Below are 24157 nucleotides of genomic sequence, written 5' to 3' on the forward strand. Positions count from 1 at the left end.
ATCATAGATATTTCATATTCTAATATTTGGAAGGGAACAAACTCATGTCAACTGAAAATCCATATTAAAAAGTTATTTTGTCCCATGAATTTTGAACACCTGCAATTTTACCAAATAACAATAAGGAACTGACACAATACTTGGGGGAAAAGAATAGACAGGATAAGACCTTTTCTTCCTTTAACTTTTGAGTGTTGAAATAATCTGTGATATTCTTCAGAAGTAACAAGATTTTCAAATTAGTTGCTTTGGTACATGTACTCGAAGTTAAATTGGCACCATTTTCGTCATGGACAAAGTAGATATCGTTAGAAGTCTTTCAGTGAAAACACCATATCATAATGATCATCCATTCAGGGGAAAGGGTGCTGACACGAGTTTTAATTTAGAACTTGTTGAAAACCCTGTCATAATGATCATCCATTCCGGGGAGTAGTGACAACATGATTTTCAAGACAGTCAATGTAGAAGCCATACTGGATATATGCCTAGTACCAATGAGGTTAAATAAGAAATCTATTGGTAAAAAACCCATGTCGATATAGCCATCCACTTGGAGATGAGTACAGATAACAATATTTTCAAAATATGACTTCTATTTAGGTGGAGTAGTAGTAATAAGATAGCAATAATAAGATTTTCAAAATGGCTGCTCTGGTGGCGGATATTGGATATCACATCAGTACCATTTTCATTTCAGACCGATGGATGTCATAAAATGTTTCCTGGTGCAAACCCCGCATCAATATGACTTTCTGTTCAAGTAGAGGTGTAATAACAATATTTTAAATGCGGCTCCATGGTGGCCATATTGGATGTCAGATTTGTAATATTTTTACTTAGGACAACCTGACTGCTCTGGTGGCCTAGTGGTTAGAGCATCCGCCTCACAATCAGGAGGCCATGGGTTCGAATCCCGGCCGAGTCATATCAAAGACATACAAAGATGGTACTAACAGCTGTCTCACTTGATGCTCAGCGTTGAGAGGTTAGTGTTAGGATTACTCTGCCTCGTGTCAGGATAATGTGACTGGGTGGGACATCATGCTACATGACTGCAGCATGATGCCCAAGTGCTAGACATCACAATAATCTGCCACACTGCAGATGTCTTTGCAATGAGACTGAAAAATTGTTAAAGCTACATTAAAAATCCAAATCACAAACACACACTTAGGACAATCTAAGCATAATAAGAAGAATTTAGGGAAAACACCTAAGTAATATTATCATCCATTCAGGAGTAGCAATAACTAGATTTTCAAGATAGCTGTGGTGGTGGCCATTAGATTGGCACCATTTTAATTAGGACCAACTAGACATTATAATTAGTCTTAGTGAAAACCCTACGTTGATATGACCATTCATTCAGGATGAGTATATATAAGATTTTCAAGATGGCCGCATTGGCCACCATGTTGGGTGTTCTAGTAGCATCATTTGTATTTAGGATCAACTAGAGCCATTAGATGAATGTGTATGTGAGGCTTCCTCTAAATAATTTGGAAGAAGTAGTGATAACAAACTTGTGCTAACAGACAACAGATGGATAACAGACAATGGAGAACTGATGGATAACAGATAACACACCATCCCATATGCACTTCTGGTTAATGACCAGAAGAGCTAAAAATGAAGTATCAAAAGGCCAAGGTAAAATAATAATGTTTTTACTGATAATCACAAAATATTAGCAAGTACAAAATTAAAGCCAATTGAGCAAAAATACTGATGTACTAATTGTTGTTTAACTTCAATAGCATTCTCTGAAAAAAATCATAATGTATAATACAAATGCTCAAGACTACATGTATCTAGATATACATTTTTGGAACTGTGTAACCAGGGCTGCATTTAAGTGATAACTTTTTTTTGAATGTCATGGTGCATCAAATACAATGTTAGAAAACTTAGCAGCATGTCACTGTGCGTATTGTTTCAAATGAAATATTGCAATTTAATTTTGCTTAGAACTTTATTCAAACATCTCTCACTTCCAGCAGTTCCTGTTATACACCATTAGATAATCCACTTATAGACACTTCACTGTCTCTGTAAATTTCAAAAGCCATTTTTCTTAAACTCATTCCTCACAAAAAGTGGCATTAATATTTCTGAAATGTATTTCTCCTCATAAGTTTATAATGTTAAATGTTTCTTGTTACTCTATCAAAACAATTGCTTAAAAACTTTAAATGAACATTTTTTATGGAGTTTGCCTTCTTACTTTTGTTCATATTGCAACATTTTCTTAAATTTCCAGATATGATCTGTTTGGGTTATGTAATTAAATAATATAACCTGGTCCTTTTTCAATGAAAAGTCTCAAGTTCAGTCAAAACTCCACTGAAATTTGCAATCTGATTATTACAAGCTAACTTCGGAAAATGTTCAAGGGACAAAATTATAAGTTGAGAACATAATTAGGATGAAAAGTTTTATAAAACTGAGATCGTATTTGCACAGGTCATTTGTTTATGGCATCCTTTTTTTCATAAAAACCATCAAATCAGTCTACTGAAACTGTTTTAATTATTAAAATGATTTGCTTTTTGCTCTGCTGAAAACCAATTTGTCCAAGTAAAATATGTTTCTTTGAAAAAACTTACCCAATCATAATACCATAGGAGAACAACTACTAGCTTGCAAATCCAGCCCTCCCAGATCCTACTTTTAGCTAAAGTCCAGTCGGGTTAACTAGTAACTATCTCAATACCTTAGGGGGCTGGAGATGATATCTCCGGGATGAGAGGAAATAATCCCCCTCCACCTCTTTTCCAAAGGTATTATGATTTTTTTTAAAAGAAACCAATTTTTTCTAGTAAAATATGTTTCTTCAGGAATACTTACCCAATCATAATACACATACACCCTCTCTCCATAGAGAGCATTCCTTCTGCTCCAGTAGTAACTGACTGATTCATAGACTTTCCGCCAAGTCTTATACATAAGGGGAGATCACTCTGCCTGACTGCCACATAGGCCGACATACAATATTTAGCTCTTTTTAGCTAAAAGTAGTACATGGAACAGCTGGATTTGTGAGGGAGTAGAAGTTAAGATATTATGATTGAGTAACGTATATGAAGAAGATATAAATTCATAACATTTTCCATTATTGTTTTCCCATAAAAGTCGTAAAAAGTATCTTTGAACTATTTATGAAGAAACTTTAACATTAGTATTAATTTACTAACTGTCTTGATTCAGATTTTGATTTTGTTGAACTTTCACAGACCTTTCAGTGACTTTACAGTGACAGCTAACCAGACCATTCAGTGACTTAAACAGTGACAGCTAACCAGACCTTTCAGTGACTTTACAGTGACAGCTAACCAGACCTTTCAGTGACTTTACAGTAACAGCTAATCAGACCTTTCAGTGACTTTACAGTGACAGCTAACCAGACCATTCAATGACTTTACAGTGACAGCTAATAGACCTTTCAGTGACTTTACAGTGACAGCTAATCAGACCTTTCAGTGACTTTACAGTAACAGCTGATCAGACCTTTCAGTGACAGCTAATCAGACCATTAGAATAAAGATGAAGATGAATTCTAAACTGTGCCATAATGTTCTTTAAAATTATATTAAAATTTGTACAAACTATGTAGAAAACACAATCCATCCTGTTGGAATGCATGTAGACATTCAACAAGCAATTCAACTTCTATAAAATCATTTTAAAAAATCTACACAAATCATATAAATTCTGTAGAAATCTCACAAATTCTAATGAAATCTTGCAAATTCTACAGAAATCTTACAAATTCTACAGAAAAATCCAAGTGAGTTCAGGGATGACTTTATAAGTCCTCTAGCATGTCAAATGGAGTCAACCTTTCTGCCCTGGGATACATCATACTGGAGATTTTAAAAGAATTAGGTATATATAAAATTTTGACTGTACTGTCATGATTTTTTTGCCTGCCTTTATGGTGTTCCCAAACCTAATTTAACACTGTTCATTCAGATTTGTGTTGTTGTGCTGCTAAACACCATACATACATACATACTCGCATATAAACCTGTTTACATGCATATAAGCTGACCCCTCAAACTGAACAGGTATAAACACTAAAAAGTGCATGACCCATGTATAAGCTGACCCAAATGTCGGAGACAATATCAAAAGATGCAAGTAAGTTTTAAATGCATTTATTTAGGCAAACTTACATTAGCAAAAATTACCTGTACAACTCTCTCGGGTTGGCATGTATGATTATTACCTACAAATGGATCAATTTGTTTGAAAAGTCAAGAAATTTATTTAACTTTCTGTTTTCGTATTGTTTATGTATAATTCAGATTTGTGTATAACTTGATCAGTTGATGACAAGAATTGAGCATACATGGGCTGCTGTAACACTATGGCTACCTTTTGTCTCAATTATTGATCGTTTATGCATTATTGCATTAGACTTTTTATATCAGTGCCCAAGTTAATTACCTTTTTACTTTGCCCTGAAATTGTAAATACCTAACTCATTATAATGTGATCCCAGTATGACAACAATGAACAACAACAGGGTTTGATTCAATACTCACAATTAGGCTTGTGAGCGTATTTACATTATGGCACCAACACATGTACATTGTAGATTTGAACACACGCTGAATGAAGTGTACATCACTTGATTTTGAATCATGGGCACCACTGCAATAAACTTGAATGATAAATCCAAAATACAATAATGAGGTTTCAGAAATAATGCTTAGAAAATTATGCTAATACTGTAAAATTGAGCTGTAGTTTGCTTTAATGAAAGCGATCGTACACCCCGTTTTATAAAATTACAGTAATCGTGCTAATATTATGGAGTGAAAAGCAATTACACATCAAAGTACTGGTATAGTTACCAGTCAAAATTCCATCTTAACCCAAGCTAGTTTCAGAGTTTTAATGATTAACTGGCCTGTATTGCTGTCAGAAAACAAAAGACAAATCCGCCAATTAAAAACACAGGTGATGCCAAAACATCCTGTTTTCCATTGTGTGGAAAATTATGACTTTGTTCAGCCAAAACACAAAACTAAAATAAATTGATGATGATCTTAGCTGATCGATATTCAAAATTTAAGCCTTTATTATTACCATTCTTTCATCAACATGTAAGTTACGCTGGTTGTGCCTTGCACAACTGAATGTGTGTACCTTTTCATAAATATTATCTCAGTTTGTAGTATCACTTATATCATTGAAAAAGAGTAACTCGTGAGCGCACAGAACAACGTAAATGAAACAGCTATTACCAATTAGCTTAAGTGTTATCTGGAAAAATGTGATTTGGTAGAAAAAATGTATAAAGCAAAATTGGCATCTAATATGTTTGGGAATAAACAAGATTAAAGTGAAATTAGGCACAATCTGCACTGTATACGTATTGTACATTAGATATAGTACAGCCTGGTGTCCCGGGTAAACTCTAATCGGCTCGTGAATTATGAAGTCTGTCTTTACCTTTATTTACTTTCGTGTTGGAGAATTCAGAAAATATGCACATGCAAAATAATAACAAAAGCAATCATGGTAGTTTAACAGTTTAGTAAGTGTTGGGATACAGAGAATGCATTTTTTTCTTCATATGCATAGAGGTCTTAGGACACAGAAAAAATTTCTTTTTCATGTCCCAAGATTTACAGCCAGTATGGTAGTCAACAAAATAATCTTAAAACTTCCAAGTGTAGACCTTGGCCCGCAAATAAGCCAACCTACCTTCTTCCAGGCCTTTAATTTTTCCTAAATTATTTGGCTTACATCCATACATACATGAATCCATCCATCCATCCATCCATACATTACAGAAAAAAATATGATAGCCCATAATGTAATTTTTGTATTTGTAATTGTTGCATATTTTTCTGCATTAAACAAGCAGTATAGTAACAAATAAACATGTGAACATTTATGGATGCATGGATATTTTGTACTAGGTAATTATGAACAACACTGATGTTCTGAGGCAAGCTGAATGAAACAAACTACTAACATCAATGTGCTGAACTGAAATAAAAAAATGAAGTAAAAGTACAACTTGAATGTAACGAATGAGAGATCCCTGCATGTGCATATATAATTTAAAACCAATAACTCTATAACAAAATTCTTTCATCAATGTCTTCTCATTTTCCTTTCCATTTTCTTCTGTTTTTTTTCATCTACTTCAGGAGCTTCAGCAAATATCCAGGGGGCCAAAATATTGACCCACAGCAAGTAAAATGCTCTTCCTGGGACCTATACAGGAAAATATGAAGAAATGATTGGTAGTTACTTGCATGTTAATCCCAACTATTTAAACCATCACATCACAAACATGTTCTTTATCAGACTAATCCTTAAAACACATCAAGGAGCCAAGTGATATGAAAACCAACAAGAAGTGGCCATAAATACATGCCAGTCCCAACTTCAAAAATATCAGCTCTCACTGACTTCAACACATATTTTTGTTAAATGGTAAATGGCTCTTGGATGATTACTGAAAATGACCTCTAAGTTTAAATGATCTCTGTCAATTCAATACAATCAGGAGATGAGTGTTTAAAGGTTAAAGAAAGAACTGGCAATCTCATATCCTTATTTTCAAATTTCTCTCTAACTGTAGGAGTGAACATCTTGGGAAGGAGAAACTATCTCATTGAAGAAACTGACTATTAAACATTATAAATGACTATTAACTCATTCGGCCCCAATCCCACCTGTAGGTGTGATGAGGCTGTACCCTATTTCCAAACTCTGCAGCATCAAGGTTATTTAAGATACACCAACGTGGGTGGTATTACAAAAAAGCAGACAGATAAAGCTCTAAAATGATACCAAATAATCTGGAAGTTCTAGCTGCACTACAAAATACAGAGGGAAAAACCTCATTATTTGGACCCATTTTTTTTCCGCCCAAAATTCGCTCGTGGTCGGAATGCGATTTTGTGTTAGGATTTTAGACCTTTTGGCCTCAGATCTTAGGCAGACTGGCCTGAACTGCACACAGACAGGTCAACCTTTGCTATAACTAGGATAAGGTGGGCATGTGGAATAAAGAGCGGTCTCCATATGAAAATGATGGGTCCATTAAGAAAAAAAAAAGAAGAACTCCAACTTTTACCCTTCTGCTCATGCGCAATCAAAATAACCAATGGAAAATGATGTTTCTAAAACAACTAGACATTAGTCTCAAGGAAAATCTGTTGAAAGCCGATGTATTGCGATGTATTTAGAAATAGCCCCCAAATGTCTTTCCTACGTGCATTTCAGGCAAAAATGACAAAAACCTCTGGGGCCGAATGAGGAATGAGTTAATGGGAGAATTTTGGTGACCACCAAAATCTGAATATTATTTATTTATTTCATTATTTGTGCATCAGTACTGCACAGAAGTTACAAAAATAGCCATTCTTTGACAATTTCTAAGAAATTTCCATAAACTTGATTAATCATAATGATAGAATGTGCCCTTAATATGAACTGGAGCCAACATTTTCTCCTTGAACAGGTAAATAAAAAGTCTGCTACTTGTGCAACAGGCACTCAAAGGGACAATGGTTGTGATTTTGCACCAGTCCCTTTTGTAAGCCTTTAAAGTGAACGGCCTCCTAACTAGAACAGTTCTTTCGACATTTGTTGTTGTTGTTGTTGTTCTGGGGTTTAACGCCATTTTCAGCACAAGATAGGCCATATATGGCGGCCACTATAACTGGTGGAGGAAGAACCCTGGAAAACCCAGGAAAGAACCACCGACCCACGAGAAGCTACTGGCAGGCTCTCCCACGTACCCATGCTAGCAGAGCCTTGGACTCGAACATACGCAGACAGAGGTGAGATGGCAGTGATCCGGAATGGTGAGCGCTTTAGACCACTCGGCCACTCAGGACCCCTCTTTCGACATTTTAAAGTTTCTGCTGCAAGGCTCTCCGGCAAGGAGCTAAGTGTGAAGGAGAACATGGTCCAAGCAAGGATTGAACACATGGGTCTGAGGCTGGCTGAGAAGCTGTAGGCCTGGCCAGGATTTCCAGTGTAGATCTATTGCTAGATCATCAAAACTGTTTATCCAGGATTTGTCCAAATGGATAGGTGCAATCATAATCATTTTATACTCCTGGCCAATAAAATTAGTAATTCTTGGAACAAACATCATTGTGGGTAAGCAAAGGGCCATAGACCATCCCAACTGAAAGAAAGCACATCCATGGACAAAGCCTCAGGATCTGGTACTGGGGGTTGTAAACAAATTCAATCATTAGAGGCTCCATTAGCCGGCAATTCTAATGAAAGACCAAGAGATGAGGGACCACTCTGTATGAAGAATCTATTCCCTCGATGAAAGAGAACTGATGAAGACAGTGAGTCAGCCAGGAATATGTCTAACCAGTCCTAGATATTGCATTATGTGCACCAATGACATAATGCCCAGACCAGAATGAAGAGTTGGAGTGATTAAGTACCTGTTTGAGGAGTGTGTCATTCACTGCCTAGTTCCACGACATGGTGAGCTCCATCGCATTCTGAAGATGGTTGCTCCAAAACTTAATGGCACTGATGATAGCTTTCATCTCCAAGAGATTGATGTGGTCACCGTTATCTCCCGAACCCCACTGGTTTTTGGTCTTTGACAGTGTCAAAGTCTGATAACAGATGGGTTGCTCAGTCACAGATGTTTGCATTTGTACACACAGTAACATCTGAGTGTGACTGTTCAAGAGGTATGCTATTGTGAGACAGCCTTGGTTGCGCCACTAGTCCAGAGATAATACTTTATCACCCATGTGAGTGAGAAATCTATCTGTTTTGCTAACCTTACTTTCCTATCTCAGTGTGGTTATCCCCAAAATGGTGTCCAAACACCAGGAACTACTTTTAAAAATAAAAACTTATTGTTCTCTTCTCTGCCTTACAGAGTTGTTATAAAATCCAACAACAAGAGATACAACAAACATAAATTCATTCATAGTGTACCATACAAAACATTCTGAGACACACACATGTTGAACCTCCAGACATGCAGACAATACACATCAATGGCTACACAAATCCAGACTCTCAAGAGTTACTGAAAAAGTCAGCAAAATCCAGAAATCTGTATTATAAAACTGTTTTCTTCTAACTTTCTCAAACATCCACAATCTGCCCCAGTTGAATCAAACATACTAGTGTGATTGCAAATGAAAACTCAGGCACTCACCAACCAGTGGTTCATTCAACAGTCCACATGTTATTCCACAAGATTTCCATGTAGCATATCACTGCACTAATGATAACAACACTTGCCATATATCCAGGACAGAAAATATAAATTTCCATGAAAGTCATGAATTTGAAATTTCATTCCTCACTCGCTACAAACTTCATAAGAACTATACTTAGTAGACCTAACCCAGTATCCTAACCAAAAAAAGCTTGGAGGAAAAATCGGAAGTTTGTGGATTCCAAGCAATCTCCACTGCCCACTTCTCAATGAGCCTCTAGATCTCTAGATCTCTTGCTAAAAAAGTGTCCTTTACTAAGTCCAAAGGTACTACCATCAGGAATGGAGAGGACAACAGGGAAGGAGGTTTGTAAAACAAGAACAGAAGCCCATCTGAGACAATTTAGATTGCCCACTTGCGATCCAATGCTGTAGAGTTGGGTGCCTACTGGATAGTTGTCAATGGCCAGTCTGGGACACGAGTCAACAGTGAGAGAGCGGAGGTGTGGGGTAAAGAAGCTTGTTTTCTATCACCTTGACATGATTGGCTCTGAAACTGATTAGCAGATTGTCTTCATGGATAGGATTGGGACTGCAGCTGGCTTTTGGGCTGAGCAGCAAATAATCCCATATCTCCTTCTCTCTGGTCATCACATCATTGAGGTTGAATCAGAGACGATGTATAAGGCATAGGTTGCTGCGCAGAGAGATGAAGGGGCAGTTCACTAACTGACTGCCTCTGCATGTGTATCTTGCCAAGGAACAGCAGGGGTGATCTAAACAGAGATTCACAGGATCAGGGCAGGATGTACATTGCTGGCCTTGTCTGCAAGCTTGAAAAATTTCCAGCGATGCCAAATCCAACAACAAAGACGTGGATACGATACTGCTAACAAGCTTCATAGTGGTGTGCATAATATCTTTATCCACTATATAGAAGCAGGTGGTCAGAATGACCTCAGAGCAGTTCTTCTCTAAAACAAGAAGATCTGTGAATGCGGCACTGGAACAGGTTTTATACCATTGAGATTGCAAAGAATGCTCTCATATAAAAAGAAGAAGGACTTTAGAATTACCCTGGTCTATTGTCTTGGCAGATAGACTCTCGTCAAAATTCCTGGATTTTTCTCAACTTCAGAGAAGACAAAGGGAAGGGATAACTTCCTCTTCATCAAAAATAAGAACTGAGGCCTTGACTCTTGTATGCCAGTGTATAAGAGGGGTTGGCAGACATTCTGATGATTAACTTTAGTGCATCAGATGATTCCATGATGGGCCAGTGTTTCCCAATGATTTTACCTACTTTGGGGCTGTCTGGATGGTAGATCAGGATAAATAGTATCCTATCAGCCTTTTCCTTCTCTCCATATTTGAACAGGTCATCGCGTTTATTTTTGTTTAGCCCTTTGGCTTGCATCCACAATCAGGTCTTTTGTCATTAATCCTCTCAAACAAACCTGTAGTAGCCTACCAGAGACCAAAAAGCCTCAAGGATATCCTAGTCAGGGCAAAGCTAATGCCAATCACTATTCATGACCACGCTAGTCAATCTGGCCCCTGTGGTGATAAAAGGTGCAAAACCTATCAACATATGATAGAGACCAGAACATTTTCTAGCACAGTGACTAGAGAAAAACTAAACATACATGGTCCAAACAAAACGTGCAAAACAGAGAATGTAATTTATCTCGTCACATGTAAGATCTGTAGCCTTCAGTATGTCAAAGAAATTGAAAAGCTACACAAAAGGATCAACCTTCATAGATCTGATTGGATGACAAAGAAGTTGCACAGAAGCCCAGTCACAGAACACTTCTTCTTAGTGATATAACACTTTCTGCAAATGCTCACAACCCCAAATGAAGTTACAAAACCGGGAAAGAAAAGGAATCTTACTGGATATGCTACCTTAGAATTCTGATTCTGAGGGTATGATTTCCCTATCCCACATTCATACATATGATGGATTATTTATAGAAATAGTGCTGGGAAAAACAATGGTATAGCTAGAGTGATACAGTCTTTTCACAAACACTTTATATCATTAGAAAAAGCATAAATTATTTCAAATTACTGTTTATAAGCTGCAAAATTTATTTTTTGAGGATGAAAACCACACAAGCATCCATGACACATGCCTAATAATGTCATATATAGCATCAATCTGACTTTCTTACATAAGCAAACCATTTTATAAGAATACAAAGAATGTGGACATTTTATCTTAAAAGAATCTTAAGTAAATGAAACAATAAAACTATAAGCATCGTAACTGGGTATATTCTAGGATGTGGGATTCACATCAGGCCTGTAACTGGGTACACCTCTCCCCTGATATCTCGTGCATAACAGGGTCTACAAACATAGACTGCACTATAAGCGAGAGCGCAATTTACCGAGGGACCTAAAAAAATTGACAATATTTGACTTCAAGAAAACCGTGGGGGGGAGGGGAGATAGGGATAGGGAACTGGGCTGTTTAATGACCAATTTGCTCATTTTACAATCACGTCAATAATAATTGTTAATAACACGCTTTTTCTAATGAAGTTGTTCATTGTTCTGTATAATTAGCATTTATTTTCAAAATGACCAACATGTCAAAGATCGTTCAAACTGGTTTCAACAACCTTCTTGTGTACGCTAAAACATCTGTGTAGTACATCGCTGCTTTTTGTTTTGTCGATTAGTTTGGTTACCGGAATGGTACTTAATAGTACAGTGCCAGTTGGGAGTCAAAGTAGCAAGTAGATTAACAGTTGATACAACACCAAACAAGATTCTTTTTTATTAAAAAACTAGCTACATGTATTTCGAGAGACAATCATCTGTCAAAAAATCAATTTTTCTATTGTTCATTTAGTACAATAGTGATGTCACCATTTCATTGGAAGTAACAGTTAAACTTTGTATCATCCATGCGGATATCTCTAAGTGCCAGTTAGGAATTCTCTGAAACTCACTTGCCCACAATGGTCCATATCTGTGAAACCAAGCTTTTCTTTTACGAAGTATTCGTTTTCCTTTGTTGCATTGCTATCTTTGAGCACAGTTATGAATTAGTCAGTTATTTTAAGGTAGTTTAATTATGTTACATACACAATAACATTTATAACAGGGTTCAATTGAAAACTGAAGAAAATTTACCCAACATACGACTGGGGTCGCTAGATTTTATTATGAGGGATTTGCATGCCTTTTAATTTTTCTTTTATTCCACTTCATTTTTTTTTATTCAAAAGACATAATTAACATAATAATGCAAAGGAGGCCAGCTTTTAAACAAACACTTCCACAAGTCAGTTATCAAAACATGGTCAGCACTTAATTAGGTTCTCAGAGAAACACTTGCAGATAGAGCTGTTACGGTAGAATGACACATTTTAGGTTTAAATATACATTGCATTTATGATGGTTACACTTAAGAGGAAATAAAAGATAGAATTAAAACACAAATTTCACCTAATGAAAATTATTTGATTGGTATTTAAATATTAATGTACTGCATATGTCAGGTGTAAGTGTCATTTTCATTGATTGAAATTTCCTTGAATACCTTGAATTACGGTGTACTAAGAATGTCGTTTGGAAAGAAAATGTAACCAATCATATGATTTCTTATTAAAAGTTGATAATTTAAAAAACTTTTATTAAAATTGCCAGGTCTTATCTACCATTATCAACCATAAAACGAATGATATATCAACGTTTGAGTTACCAATTTTGATGTCAATTTTCTTCAAGTTCAGGAAATAGGGATAAAGGCTTTTGGTATTTTATGGTTTTAAAAAATGAGATCCACATTTGTCCCAGTGTTATAAGTGGGTTCGCAAGTAATCAGGGCATGAGTTATCGAGAGAGTGGTGTATATTCTAGGATGCAGGATTCATGTTATGCCTGTAACTGTGTATATTCTAGGATTCAAGATTCATGTAAAGCCTGTTACTGGGTATATTCTAGGATGTGGAATTCACTTTAGGCCTGTAAATGGGCATATTCTAGGATGAGGAATTCACATTAGGCCTGTAAACGGGCATATTCTAGGATGCAGGATTCACTTTAGGCCTGTAACTGAGTATATTCTAGGATGTGGGATTCACATTAGGCCTGTAACTGGGTATATTCTATGATGTGGTATTCACATTAGGCCTGTAAATGGGTATATTCTAGGATGTGGTGTTCACATTAGGCCTGTAAATAGGTATATTCTAGGATGCAGGATTCACATTAGGCCTGTAACTGTGTATATTCTAGGATGTGTGATTCATGTCAGGCCTGTAACTGGGTGTATTCTAGGATGTGGAATTCATGTCAGGCCTGTAACTGGGTGTATTCTAGGATGTGGGATTCATGTCAGGCAGGTAACCGGGTATTTTCTAGGAATGGAGATTCACATTAATCAAAACTGCACCCAAAAATCAATCAAATGCATGTAAATCACACCTAATATTAGCAATTCCTACCTTTGTTTACTTTGTTTATCCCCATGCAATACCCCTATTTGTAAACATATCACGACCTCCTCATTTCAAGAGTTGAGGGGATATCTCTCCTAAATGTTCACTTCTAAAATAGATGTCACCTGAATAACATTTTGTGCCCTAACTTCTGATTATATTTTCTCTTTTTTTTCTGTCCACTTGCAACAATGGGTTGTCCAAGTACCAAGTAATGTGCCAATATATTTGAAAAACCTCTAATAAGAAGATATTAAAATCAAAACAAACACAAAAAACTATAACAATAAAAACTGAGCTAAAATAGACGAGAAATACAAACTCGTCTTCATACTGAAAGTTGTGAAAACAAACTGAGGATTATGATGAGAACATAGAAAGTCCACTTCTTTTCTTAAACACTAATTTGTTATGTATGAATAAATTGAAGAAAAAAACCATGTCACTGATTTTATATCTAGTTAAGAATCCTTTAAGTACAGACCTAAAACTAAAATTAAAATTTCTTTACACATCCAACGTAATTGAATTGCTGTTATGGACCAGTTCATTAGGAGTTGAATTACCGTCATCTTGTCAGATTTTAGTCAGGAAATTTACTTTTCCAAACGAAATGCAAGTAATGGCAAAATGACACATATGATAGATGTGTGTAGTACTTGCATGCTTTGGTGATATATTTAACTGATATATACTTACTAGTAACCATAACAACCAGAAGTAGTTTGATATCAAACTAACTGACTGCACAATACATGTGACAAGTATAACATCTTTGGCATGCCTGTAATAGAAAATCAGAAGATAGTTGATACTTGCTCTAATCTAACAATAATTATATGATTCTTTATTGTTTTGACATAATTTATTTTTAAAACACTTGAAATTATTTCTAACTACAGCACATAGACATAAATTAAAAAAATAAGCCATATTTGCACTGATCCCAGTGTATCAGCCAGATCACATATCACACAAAAATATGATTTCTGAATACAAAACTCGACTGAAAATTCAAGCTTATAAAACAAAATTCCAATATATTTTATTTAAGAAAATATCTTTCTTGCCACAATGATATATGCCCATAGCCAACAGCCTCTATAATCATTAAGGAGTTATACTTCTAAAGATTCACCCTTAATATGCTCATGGAACAAAATCACCCCTGCGCAGTTTATAAGACTAACTATGACACAGGCCATTAAAATATTAAGTCAGCTGGCAATAAACAACCACCACTACAAAAATGAATTAAAGAACTGGCATTAGCAAAGGTAATTTGTGTTTACTATTCCTCTCAGCCCTACTGTAGGATAGCCTATTAATTAGGACAATCTGCATATTAAGAATGAGTGGAACATCCCAATTCATTTTGAAGCGGAACATCCCAATTCATTTTAAAGTGGAACATCCCAATTCATTTTGAAGTTTGACAAATCAGAGATGTGTGTTAAAGTTTTGCTGCCTTCATTGAAAATGTTCAAAGGTCAATGGCCATACTCAAACATTTTTTTTTTACATCAGATTTGCATTACATGATTAAAAGTAGCTATATTCAGACAAAAAGAATTTTTAAAAATTATCAAGTGTAAAGAAGAAATAATAATGTAATTACTCAAAATAGAAGTATACAATGCTGTTACTTTCCTTTATCTACGATTTCCCACCTACAGAGGATGCCAACTGGAACTGAAGGACATTTATCCCCACAAGATGAAGTACATGCTTCTTGTTGTAAAAAAATAAAACAATATAGATTATGGATAGGGAACATTTAGATGAAACTATTGAAAACTAATTTACTGTTCAGCCTTATATTGGTGCGTGCATGATGCACTAGATTGTGTCACTTTAAAAACTATTCCATTGTTTCAATTTGTTTTCAAAATTCCCATTAATACAAGTAAAAAGGAATCAATGCCGGCTTCCCTATTTTGGTTGACTTTGCAGAAAAAAAAGAAATCAGCACACTTAAAAGAATCAGAAGGAACCAAAGTTGGCTTCCTTATGTTGTCCAACTTAATCAAAAAAAATTGACACACTTAAAAGAATCCTAAGTCAGTTTCAGGGGTTGGCTTGCTTTGTAATAAAATAATCTTTGTATTTGACATTCTGTCAGTAAGTTTAAGCAATGAGTTTATCGCTCACTGCCAGCTGTGTTTATTCATCACCCGGGCTTCTATTTATTTGCCATATGTAGTCATAACTGATACAAACTGGCATTGATGACTGCAGGGAAAATAGTACATACAACAATAACTTGTTTTAATAATACTTTTGTAACCCATGCTAGTGAAAAGATTATCATTTACACTCACAGTGATTGTATTTTCAAATAATGATTTTTATTTGTGAGATACCATCATATAGTTTACCTGGATACAATGCAATCTTGGTCATTTTGCACCTTATAATGTACCGTATTTCATGTTATTTTTCATACCCTTTAATTTTTCGTACACCATCAAACCATAAAAATAATAATTAATTAATTCAATCATATTTTTTTGTACACAAAATTTAATATTTCTTCGATCATCCTATTATTTTTTGTACATAAAACAATCTTCTGTGAAGATTTACTTTTGCCAATATGATAAAAAAAAGTACAGCCCTTTAAATTTTACAGCCTAGAATAAGAGATAAAATCATTGTTTTAGTTGCATTTTTTATTTTTTATTTATCCATTATTTTTATTTCATTTTGTTAAAACTGAAGACAGGTTCCCATTTCAAACGGATTCAAAAATATACCAAAGTTTGATTTAGGTACATCAAATGACCAGGGTATTGTTTTGCTAAGCAAGTTATGAGTAATGACTAACTTTGGGCATGTTCAACTGGTTGAGATATTTTGAAGAAGGAGTGTGTCACCAAACATGAATCCAGGCGGGGTAAGTAATACATGTATGTTAATTTTGCTCATTGATCTTTTACTTTTGCCATCAATACCATGTTACGACTCCAGTGTCTTAATCTACGCAACAAGAAACAGCAAAACAAACAAGTTTTGCATAACTGAAAATAATTTATTTCTCAAAATACAGAAGTGAAAGAATTAAATTAACTTACAGCATGGTGAATGAATTCTTGTTTCCTAAAAGTCCTTTCAATTCCAATAATTCCAAGAAATCCAAAAAATGCCCCTTCTGTGCTGAAGTTTTAAATGTGCAGAAAGATTTCCAAAGTATTCACCAATTATAAGTGTGTAGAAAGCCCATTGCTCAGCTTACTCAGAAAGGGCAACTGTTTTGTTAACTGAGAATCTATTCACATTCATTTTATTGACCTTCTTCGTCTTTTATATCGGCAAGAAAATATAATGATTGATGTATTTGTTCTGTTGTTGTCATTACAATATATACTGCTTTCATCAACAGCTGGACAGCGTCATTAATGAGCATTCTTGATTACGTCAGTCGGTGTAACAAAGCAAAGTGCGCATTTGAAAACGACTTCAGAAGCCATTTTAGTTTATTTATCCAGTAAAAATAATAATATCTCAATACAGGAAGACGCAAAGACCACAGACCATTTGGCAATTAATCTTATTGGCTCAATATAGTAATGCAGTAAAAAACTATAAAAACCCAGTTACTTTTAATCATAAATGCAAAAGTCACTAACTCCGTGAGTTCGAGTTATATATACCGGTAGTTAATATCTTCAAAGATCTTGGTCTGTTCATGCTTGGGCATGTCTTCATTATTAAGTTTCTTCAAACCCCTGCCAAAAGGAGAGACTTTTATCCCACCACCACCTAAATGCACTCAACCACCAAACAAAAGACAGAAAATTGGACCTGGATGGCCCAGAAAAGACAAAGGTGAAACCCATCACTTGTCTGTTACTTCAGTTACCAAGATCGCCAATGTAAAAGATGATGTTGAACTGCAGAAATCAAATACTAATGCAGCAGATAATGCCATCATACCCAAAGATACTGTTGAAAAGGCGCCCATTGTTGCTGACAAATTTCCTGAGCCTGCAGTAGACAAGCTGGACTACAGCAAAGATATGAAGGATATAAGCCAGTTTCCTGGTACTGCAAAGTCACCAGTAAGAATTCAATTATGAATGTTTCATTGCATCATGTTTTTGTATTTGTTTTGTGCATTCGTCCAACGTTGGATCACAAATTATCTCCTTGAAAATAACATGCTATGTTTATAATACAAAAATATTTTTATATACACACTGCTTTGTTGTTCTCTCTCTCTCTCTCTCTCTCTCCCTTAAAATCATTTGCCCTTTTTTCAACTGGTTTCAGAAGAAGTATCAGTAAATTAATATTTTTCTTGAGCTAATAGACTTGTCGTACATATTTTCAATACCCCATGGGTAGCCTCATTTCCCTATGTAGAGCCTCCTTAATTTGATCTGTAGAGGTGAATCTGGTCTTTAATCCAGTATTTACTGGAAAAGACCAAGCTAAAGGTCAAGCGTATTTAATTAGCATGTATATTACCTCTGCATGGCCATGTGGCACAGTGATAATGGTACTCATAATTACAACCAAAACGATTTATTTATTCAGGTTTTAATTGCCAATGGAATATAATAGTGCCCTTGTAGTGTTTACATAAAGAATAACACAACTGACAGGTAACTGAACAATAAAGATTATTTTCCTATTTCTCTCTCTCTCTCTCTCTCTCTCTCTCTCTCTCTCTCTCTCTCTCATAATAACAAGATTTTTTCTTGAGTTGAGCAGAATGAGACCGATTTTGTACATTAGTTTTGTACCTTAAGTTGTCGAGTGTTGTGTGTTCCACAGGCCTTGTCAGGTATGATCCCTTTATTTTTTGTACATGGTAATTACCACAAAATGATAATTATTTATTTTACATATAATTTTTCGTACATTGAAATTAATAATTACTTTTTTGTGTACGAAAAATAACATGAAATACGGTATATTGAGTGAATGGCAGGTGCTTTTTCAATCAATCAGAAGATATTCTTGTCTCTTTTGAAATTTTGTTATCTGACATAAGCGATACACACTAAGCCAGCCAGCATCCACTACATATACCAAGTTCGTGGATACATTTTTTCTTTAATAAATTTTGCATGATGAAAAAAGAAGGAAGAAATGATAACAATGCAAGATTAGTTTCTTTCATTTAAAGTGTTTTCTTTATCTATTTTATTGTACCATGCAGTGGGGGGGGGGCACAAATTATACATGAAATTATTTCATTTGGAATAATGGAGCATTAATGATTGATGATTTTGACTAGTAATGATAAGCTTTCAGTTTATGTGTGCAGGCACTAAGACATCAACTTACAAAATAAAAATAAAAACAAACAATAAAATTAACTGGTAAGAGCTTCATATTGCAGCACCTAAACACTGACAAAATACTAAGCTTTATTCTCTCTCTCTCTCTCTTTCTCTCATGTGCAATCAAGTGTATATTATATACAGCAGAGTTACAACCTGAAGCGTAAAATTAAATACATGTTATAATATCCCATGTACAGTGTTGCTACTCTTTGAAAAATGCATACATATTCTGTAGAATATTACATCTTAAGTATGATTGTTTTATAAATCAATACTGATAACTTGACCAGAAGACTTAAATTGAGAATGTTGTTGTACAGATGCATATATTTCGTTATGCATTAAACAGTAAATGTATATAAATATTTTAATTAGAATGAGCAAGATATGTCAAATTGTGCATGTAATTTGGATTTTTAAGCAGCTTTGAAAATATTCAGTCGTATCGCTACGATGTATGCAGTGTGGCAGTTTATAGTGATGTCTAGCACTGGGGCATCATGCCGCAGACATGTAGCATGCTGTCCCACCCAGTCACGTTATCCTGACACCAGGCTGACCAGTCCTAACACTAACCTTTTAATGCTGAGCACCAATTGAGGCAGCTGTTAATACCATTTTTATAAGTTATTGGTATGACTCGACCAGGGATCGAACCCACGACCTCTCACATCGGAGGCGGGCGCTCTAACCACTAGGCCACCAGAGTGGTCGTCAAATTGTTTTCTCTTATTTATATGTACCTTACGAAGCATGTTTACTTTCTTTTAAAGAACATCAAGATAGTTTAGTTTGTTTAAATTTGTTCAATTTTTCCTAAAACCTATTATATTTTACAACTTATAAAAACTGTACAAAACATTTTGCCCTACTAAAATATATATATATATTAATAAGTATCTACTGCTTGTTTGAAGAAAAAGAACTTGTAAAAATTATTAAGTTGGGCCAAATCGTCTTTCGAATTGGGCCAAATTGTATTTGGGCCGAATTGACTATAATCTGGAACAAATGGTACAACTTTCCCATCCCTCACCCTATTCAATTCCACAGCTTCAATCCCTTCTCTTCAGGTAAACAGGGTCTTTTGGAAAAAGAAGAACCCTTTTGTCCCATCATCACTCCTTTGGTTACATTGATATGCATCACAGTGCACCATATTTGCTATACAAAAGCACGATCGTAAGATATATCACATAGACATTTACGTGGGGAAATTAAACACTTGAATGGCTAGGTTGAATAGAAGGGATAAATGTACGTCATATCCATTCTTGGAATGTGGAAACTACTGATTGTTTATGGAGATTGTTGAATAATTAAACATTTTTATGGTGTGCATATATAATAACAACTGATTTTTTTGTAATGACTATAATAATATCACATGTTTGTACAATATTTGTGGCCAGTGACCTTTAAGCCCTCTTTGTAAATATTACTGGCTAGTTTGTGATCTGTAGCAATGTTTCTCAGATTTAACTTTTTAAAATGCAAAACACAATTATTTTGCTAGCAAAAGTCAAGCAGTGTATAAGGGTGATTCATTTTTTAAGATGAATTTTGAAATGCAGCTCTGATTCAAGGTGAGCTGAATCTTCTATGAAGTAAGCAAAGCCCAGCAAATGCAAATGTCTTAACTCCAGGTTTACAGAGCCTAACAGGAAGGGAAGCATTATATACTTTTCACATACTTCAAATACAATACCAACATTAGTCATTCCAGAGTAATGTACACAATTTCCATTAACACGAAATATGTGCAACAGGATGCTGGTATGTGTGTATCATCACAAAATGGTTTTTTATTTTTTTTCAGTGACAAATCCATCATTTTAGTGCCCATGCATATGTATTTTTTAACCAAACCAAGAAATATGATATCCATGAAAATAAATTCATTCACAGTAGAACTTATCCAAAAATACCCTTCACTTTCTTAAATAATTAGTTTTATTAGTGCAAAAAATGATTTTTTTTCATTGCACTGAATATGCAGGCCGAAATTGTATTGATCTATATCGGATTTATGTTGTATATCATTAAACTCCTTTAGTTAAAACTTCATACTAAAAGAACGAAATGGTTCAAAAAGGAATCCTGAAGCCCTGTTAGTGAATCCTGTAGTTTGTCTGCCATGACCACTGTAGTATATATTGTATATATCATGACTTTTCAAACGTTTAAAAATTGAAACATGTAATTGTTACTGTTAACCCTATTGTAGCAAAGAAGAAAGTAAAATTATATTGCATTCCTGCAAATAAAGGCAAGACAAAAGCTAACAATGACTCACTCTGCCATCCCAGCCTCCATGTTGAGATCAATACCTCCAGATGCCATGCTGGACATGAATTTATAGCTGCCAAAATTAACTCCAACTGCCCACAGGAACAGGGTCTGCAAGACAAAAGATTAAATCTTCACATGTTCTGGAAAATTCAACCAAAAGTCTGAGGTTTGCTTCAGACTTTGTACTTGTCTACACAGTTATGAGGCTGATATCTTCCAATCCAAGAATGATGTTCAAAGAAGGATTATTTTTCTCACATTCTTAGTTAATAGTGTAGGTTATGAATAAAACAGTTTCAGTTACTACAGATCACAGATAAAATGGACAAAAGTATCAATTAAAATACTTCAACAATAAGATCATATAAAATTTGGCTTACATCAAGTAATTTAATATAAAAGTGAAAATTCATAACACAATTTAAATTTTATGTAAGTAATGTTGTCATACAAACAAGAATGGCAAAGTACCAATCAAAGCGCTACTTCTGATGTCCTGTAATTTAAACAGTCATGCAATGAAAGACTGCATTGTTCTTATATTCTGCACTGGCAGGTCCTTTTTCTGAACTGCATCCTAAATGCAAATCCAAAAAGATGATGGCTTTCGCTTCAACATCTTACAGGTTTGTGATATTTCTCATGTTGAATATACGAATCCAGAAGAGTGATCCCTAGCCAACTAGAACCAGATACCAAACAGTACCACACACCAAACAATACCAGATACCAAACAGTGCCACATACCAATCAGTGCCAGATATAAAAAAGTTAGTCTTATAACTGATGTTACAATAAGAATTCTATCAGTCATGCCTTAACACCTGAGAACAGATGTCAACTTGTTTTATGTTGTATCCAGTTTGGGGCTGAAATTTTATTCTCTTACAATTATTGAATTCAAGTGATTGTTTATCCTGGAAATATGAAAGTGCTCTAAATTAATTCTTGGACAAGGACATTTACCAGAATTTATATGAAATTCAAAAACTGGAATATTTTCTGTGATTCAACAAGAGACTGTTGACACATCAGTACAACGATGACTACTGCATATGTCATCACATTCCATCTTGGATTTTCATCTGGATTTGAACTATGATTCACTTAGAACTTTTCATTGATAGAATTGTGTTTTAATTCTTGGATTCCAATTTGGATTTAATTTGTAATACCTAAAGTTATTTCTTCTTTTTTTTAATAACTTTGTATAGTCTAAAGAAATAAATTAGTTGTTAAATTTTACAAAGCTTGTTGTCTTCATTCTTTTCTGTTACTTATTTTAAGAATAGACTCATAACAATATATTACTAATACTAATTTTAATAGCCCAACTTCATTGAGGCTACAACATCATAGCTAATATATTTCATACCATAACTACTGTACACTGTATGAAAAATGGACATTTGTACTACTAACCTGGATCTATATGTCAAAATACTTAATATTTGGCACCATTTTCTTTAAACTACAGACTGGTCCACAAACTAACTTGATTATCAATATGATGAATCTGCTAGGCAGTGTTTCATTTTAAAGAAACCCATCTGTTTTCTCAGCAATGGGTCATATACAGTTACTGTTAACAGAAAATTGGGAAAATACATGATGGACAAATTGGCTCTTATTCTATTTTCACATCGCTCCGGTGACCTAGTGGTTAGAGCACCCACCTTGGATGCGGGAGGTCATGGGTTCGATCCCCAGCCAAGGCATATCAAAGACTTACAAAAATGGTACAAACAGCTGCCTCACTTGGCACTCAGCATTACGAGGTTAGTGTTAGGACTGGTCGGCCTGGTGTCAGGATAATGTGACTGGGTGGGACAGCATGCTACATGTCTGCGACATGATACCCCAGTGCTAGACCACTCTGCCACTCTGGGCCCATTTTAATTTGTAATGTACTGTGAAAGTGTAATCCATATACGGTGAGCATAAGATGTCATTTGGTGAAAAATGACTAACGATTCTGCCAAAAGCATAATAGTTGGTTTGTCTGTATTTCTAATACTATGTGAATTTATATTTATTGGATATCAGAGATGCATGTTAGTTTGTGGGGCACTTTAACAGCATTTCAGCTCATATTATTTTGTTGCAAATAAATATATCCAAAAAAAGAACAGCATTTCCTTCCTTACTCAAAAATGCCATTTTTGTGGTAAGATAAATTCCTGCTATGCAATATAGTGCTTCAAAATGATAGTTTCCAAGATCTTTCATCACTCAGTTTACATAATAATTAAATTTTGTTTATTACAAAATAAAAACAAATTCCTTGGGAAAATCATTCCCTCCATAATTGTATCCCCACCTCATACATGCATTTTCTCAATCATCTTGGTCATATAACCAAATGTCAGATGAAGAAAACTGAATTAGCAATTTCTTTAGTTACTTGCAAATTTCAAATAAAGCACCTGAAAAAACTACAATTCGTATCAATCTTATATTGCATAGATTCCTTAAAAAATAAAAATAATTCACTGAATAGTCTTTTAATGAGTTGAAAGCACTCAGGCTAGTTAGATACTAGTTTCGCACTGTTTGTTGTCAGTTTACTGCATTTATATTAATCAAATCCCTGACACACATGATCCCTTGCTGGATCCAATGCACTTGAAAGGATTGTTATTTTCCATATGATTTGTATTCTTTACATGTATATATATATATATATACATATATATACATACAGTGTGACCCCGCTGTAACACAGTAGTTGGGAGCCATAAAACCCAACCGCGTTATATACCAAACCGTGTTATATGCAACCATGTCAGTTAGCTGAAGAAAATGTACCCCCAACAACAACAACAACAACAAGAAATTGCATCGGGTGGGGGTAATAAATGCGGACAGTAAAATACGTGCTTCATCAGCACAGTTATCATCTTAAATTGATGCATTTTTTTTCTTCTTCTCAC

At 34.9% G+C, this 24157-nt stretch overlaps 1 protein-coding gene across 2 annotated transcripts in view; it reads right to left on the reverse strand.

The window, feature by feature from the left end:
• Positions 1-1654: 1654 nt before the first annotated feature.
• Positions 1655-24157, reverse strand: part of LOC149782786 (transmembrane protein 208-like) — a 38229-nt gene continuing 15726 nt past the window's right edge. For both annotated transcript variants that reach the window (XM_089934296.1, XM_089934297.1), the window contains 3 exons: positions 21229-21332; positions 14338-14422; positions 1655-6237 (listed from right to left, as the gene is read on the reverse strand). In XM_089934296.1, the coding sequence (XP_089790422.1) occupies positions 6115-6237; positions 14338-14422; positions 21229-21332 (312 nt within the window). In that variant the 3' untranslated portion in view covers positions 1655-6114. The remainder of the gene's footprint in view (positions 6238-14337; positions 14423-21228; positions 21333-24157) is intronic.

The sequence above is a fragment of the Sinohyriopsis cumingii genome, chromosome 15, assembly GCF_028554795.1.
Source record: "Sinohyriopsis cumingii isolate HCF-2022 chromosome 15, ASM2855479v2, whole genome shotgun sequence".
Lineage (NCBI taxonomy): Eukaryota > Metazoa > Mollusca > Bivalvia > Unionida > Unionidae > Sinohyriopsis > Sinohyriopsis cumingii.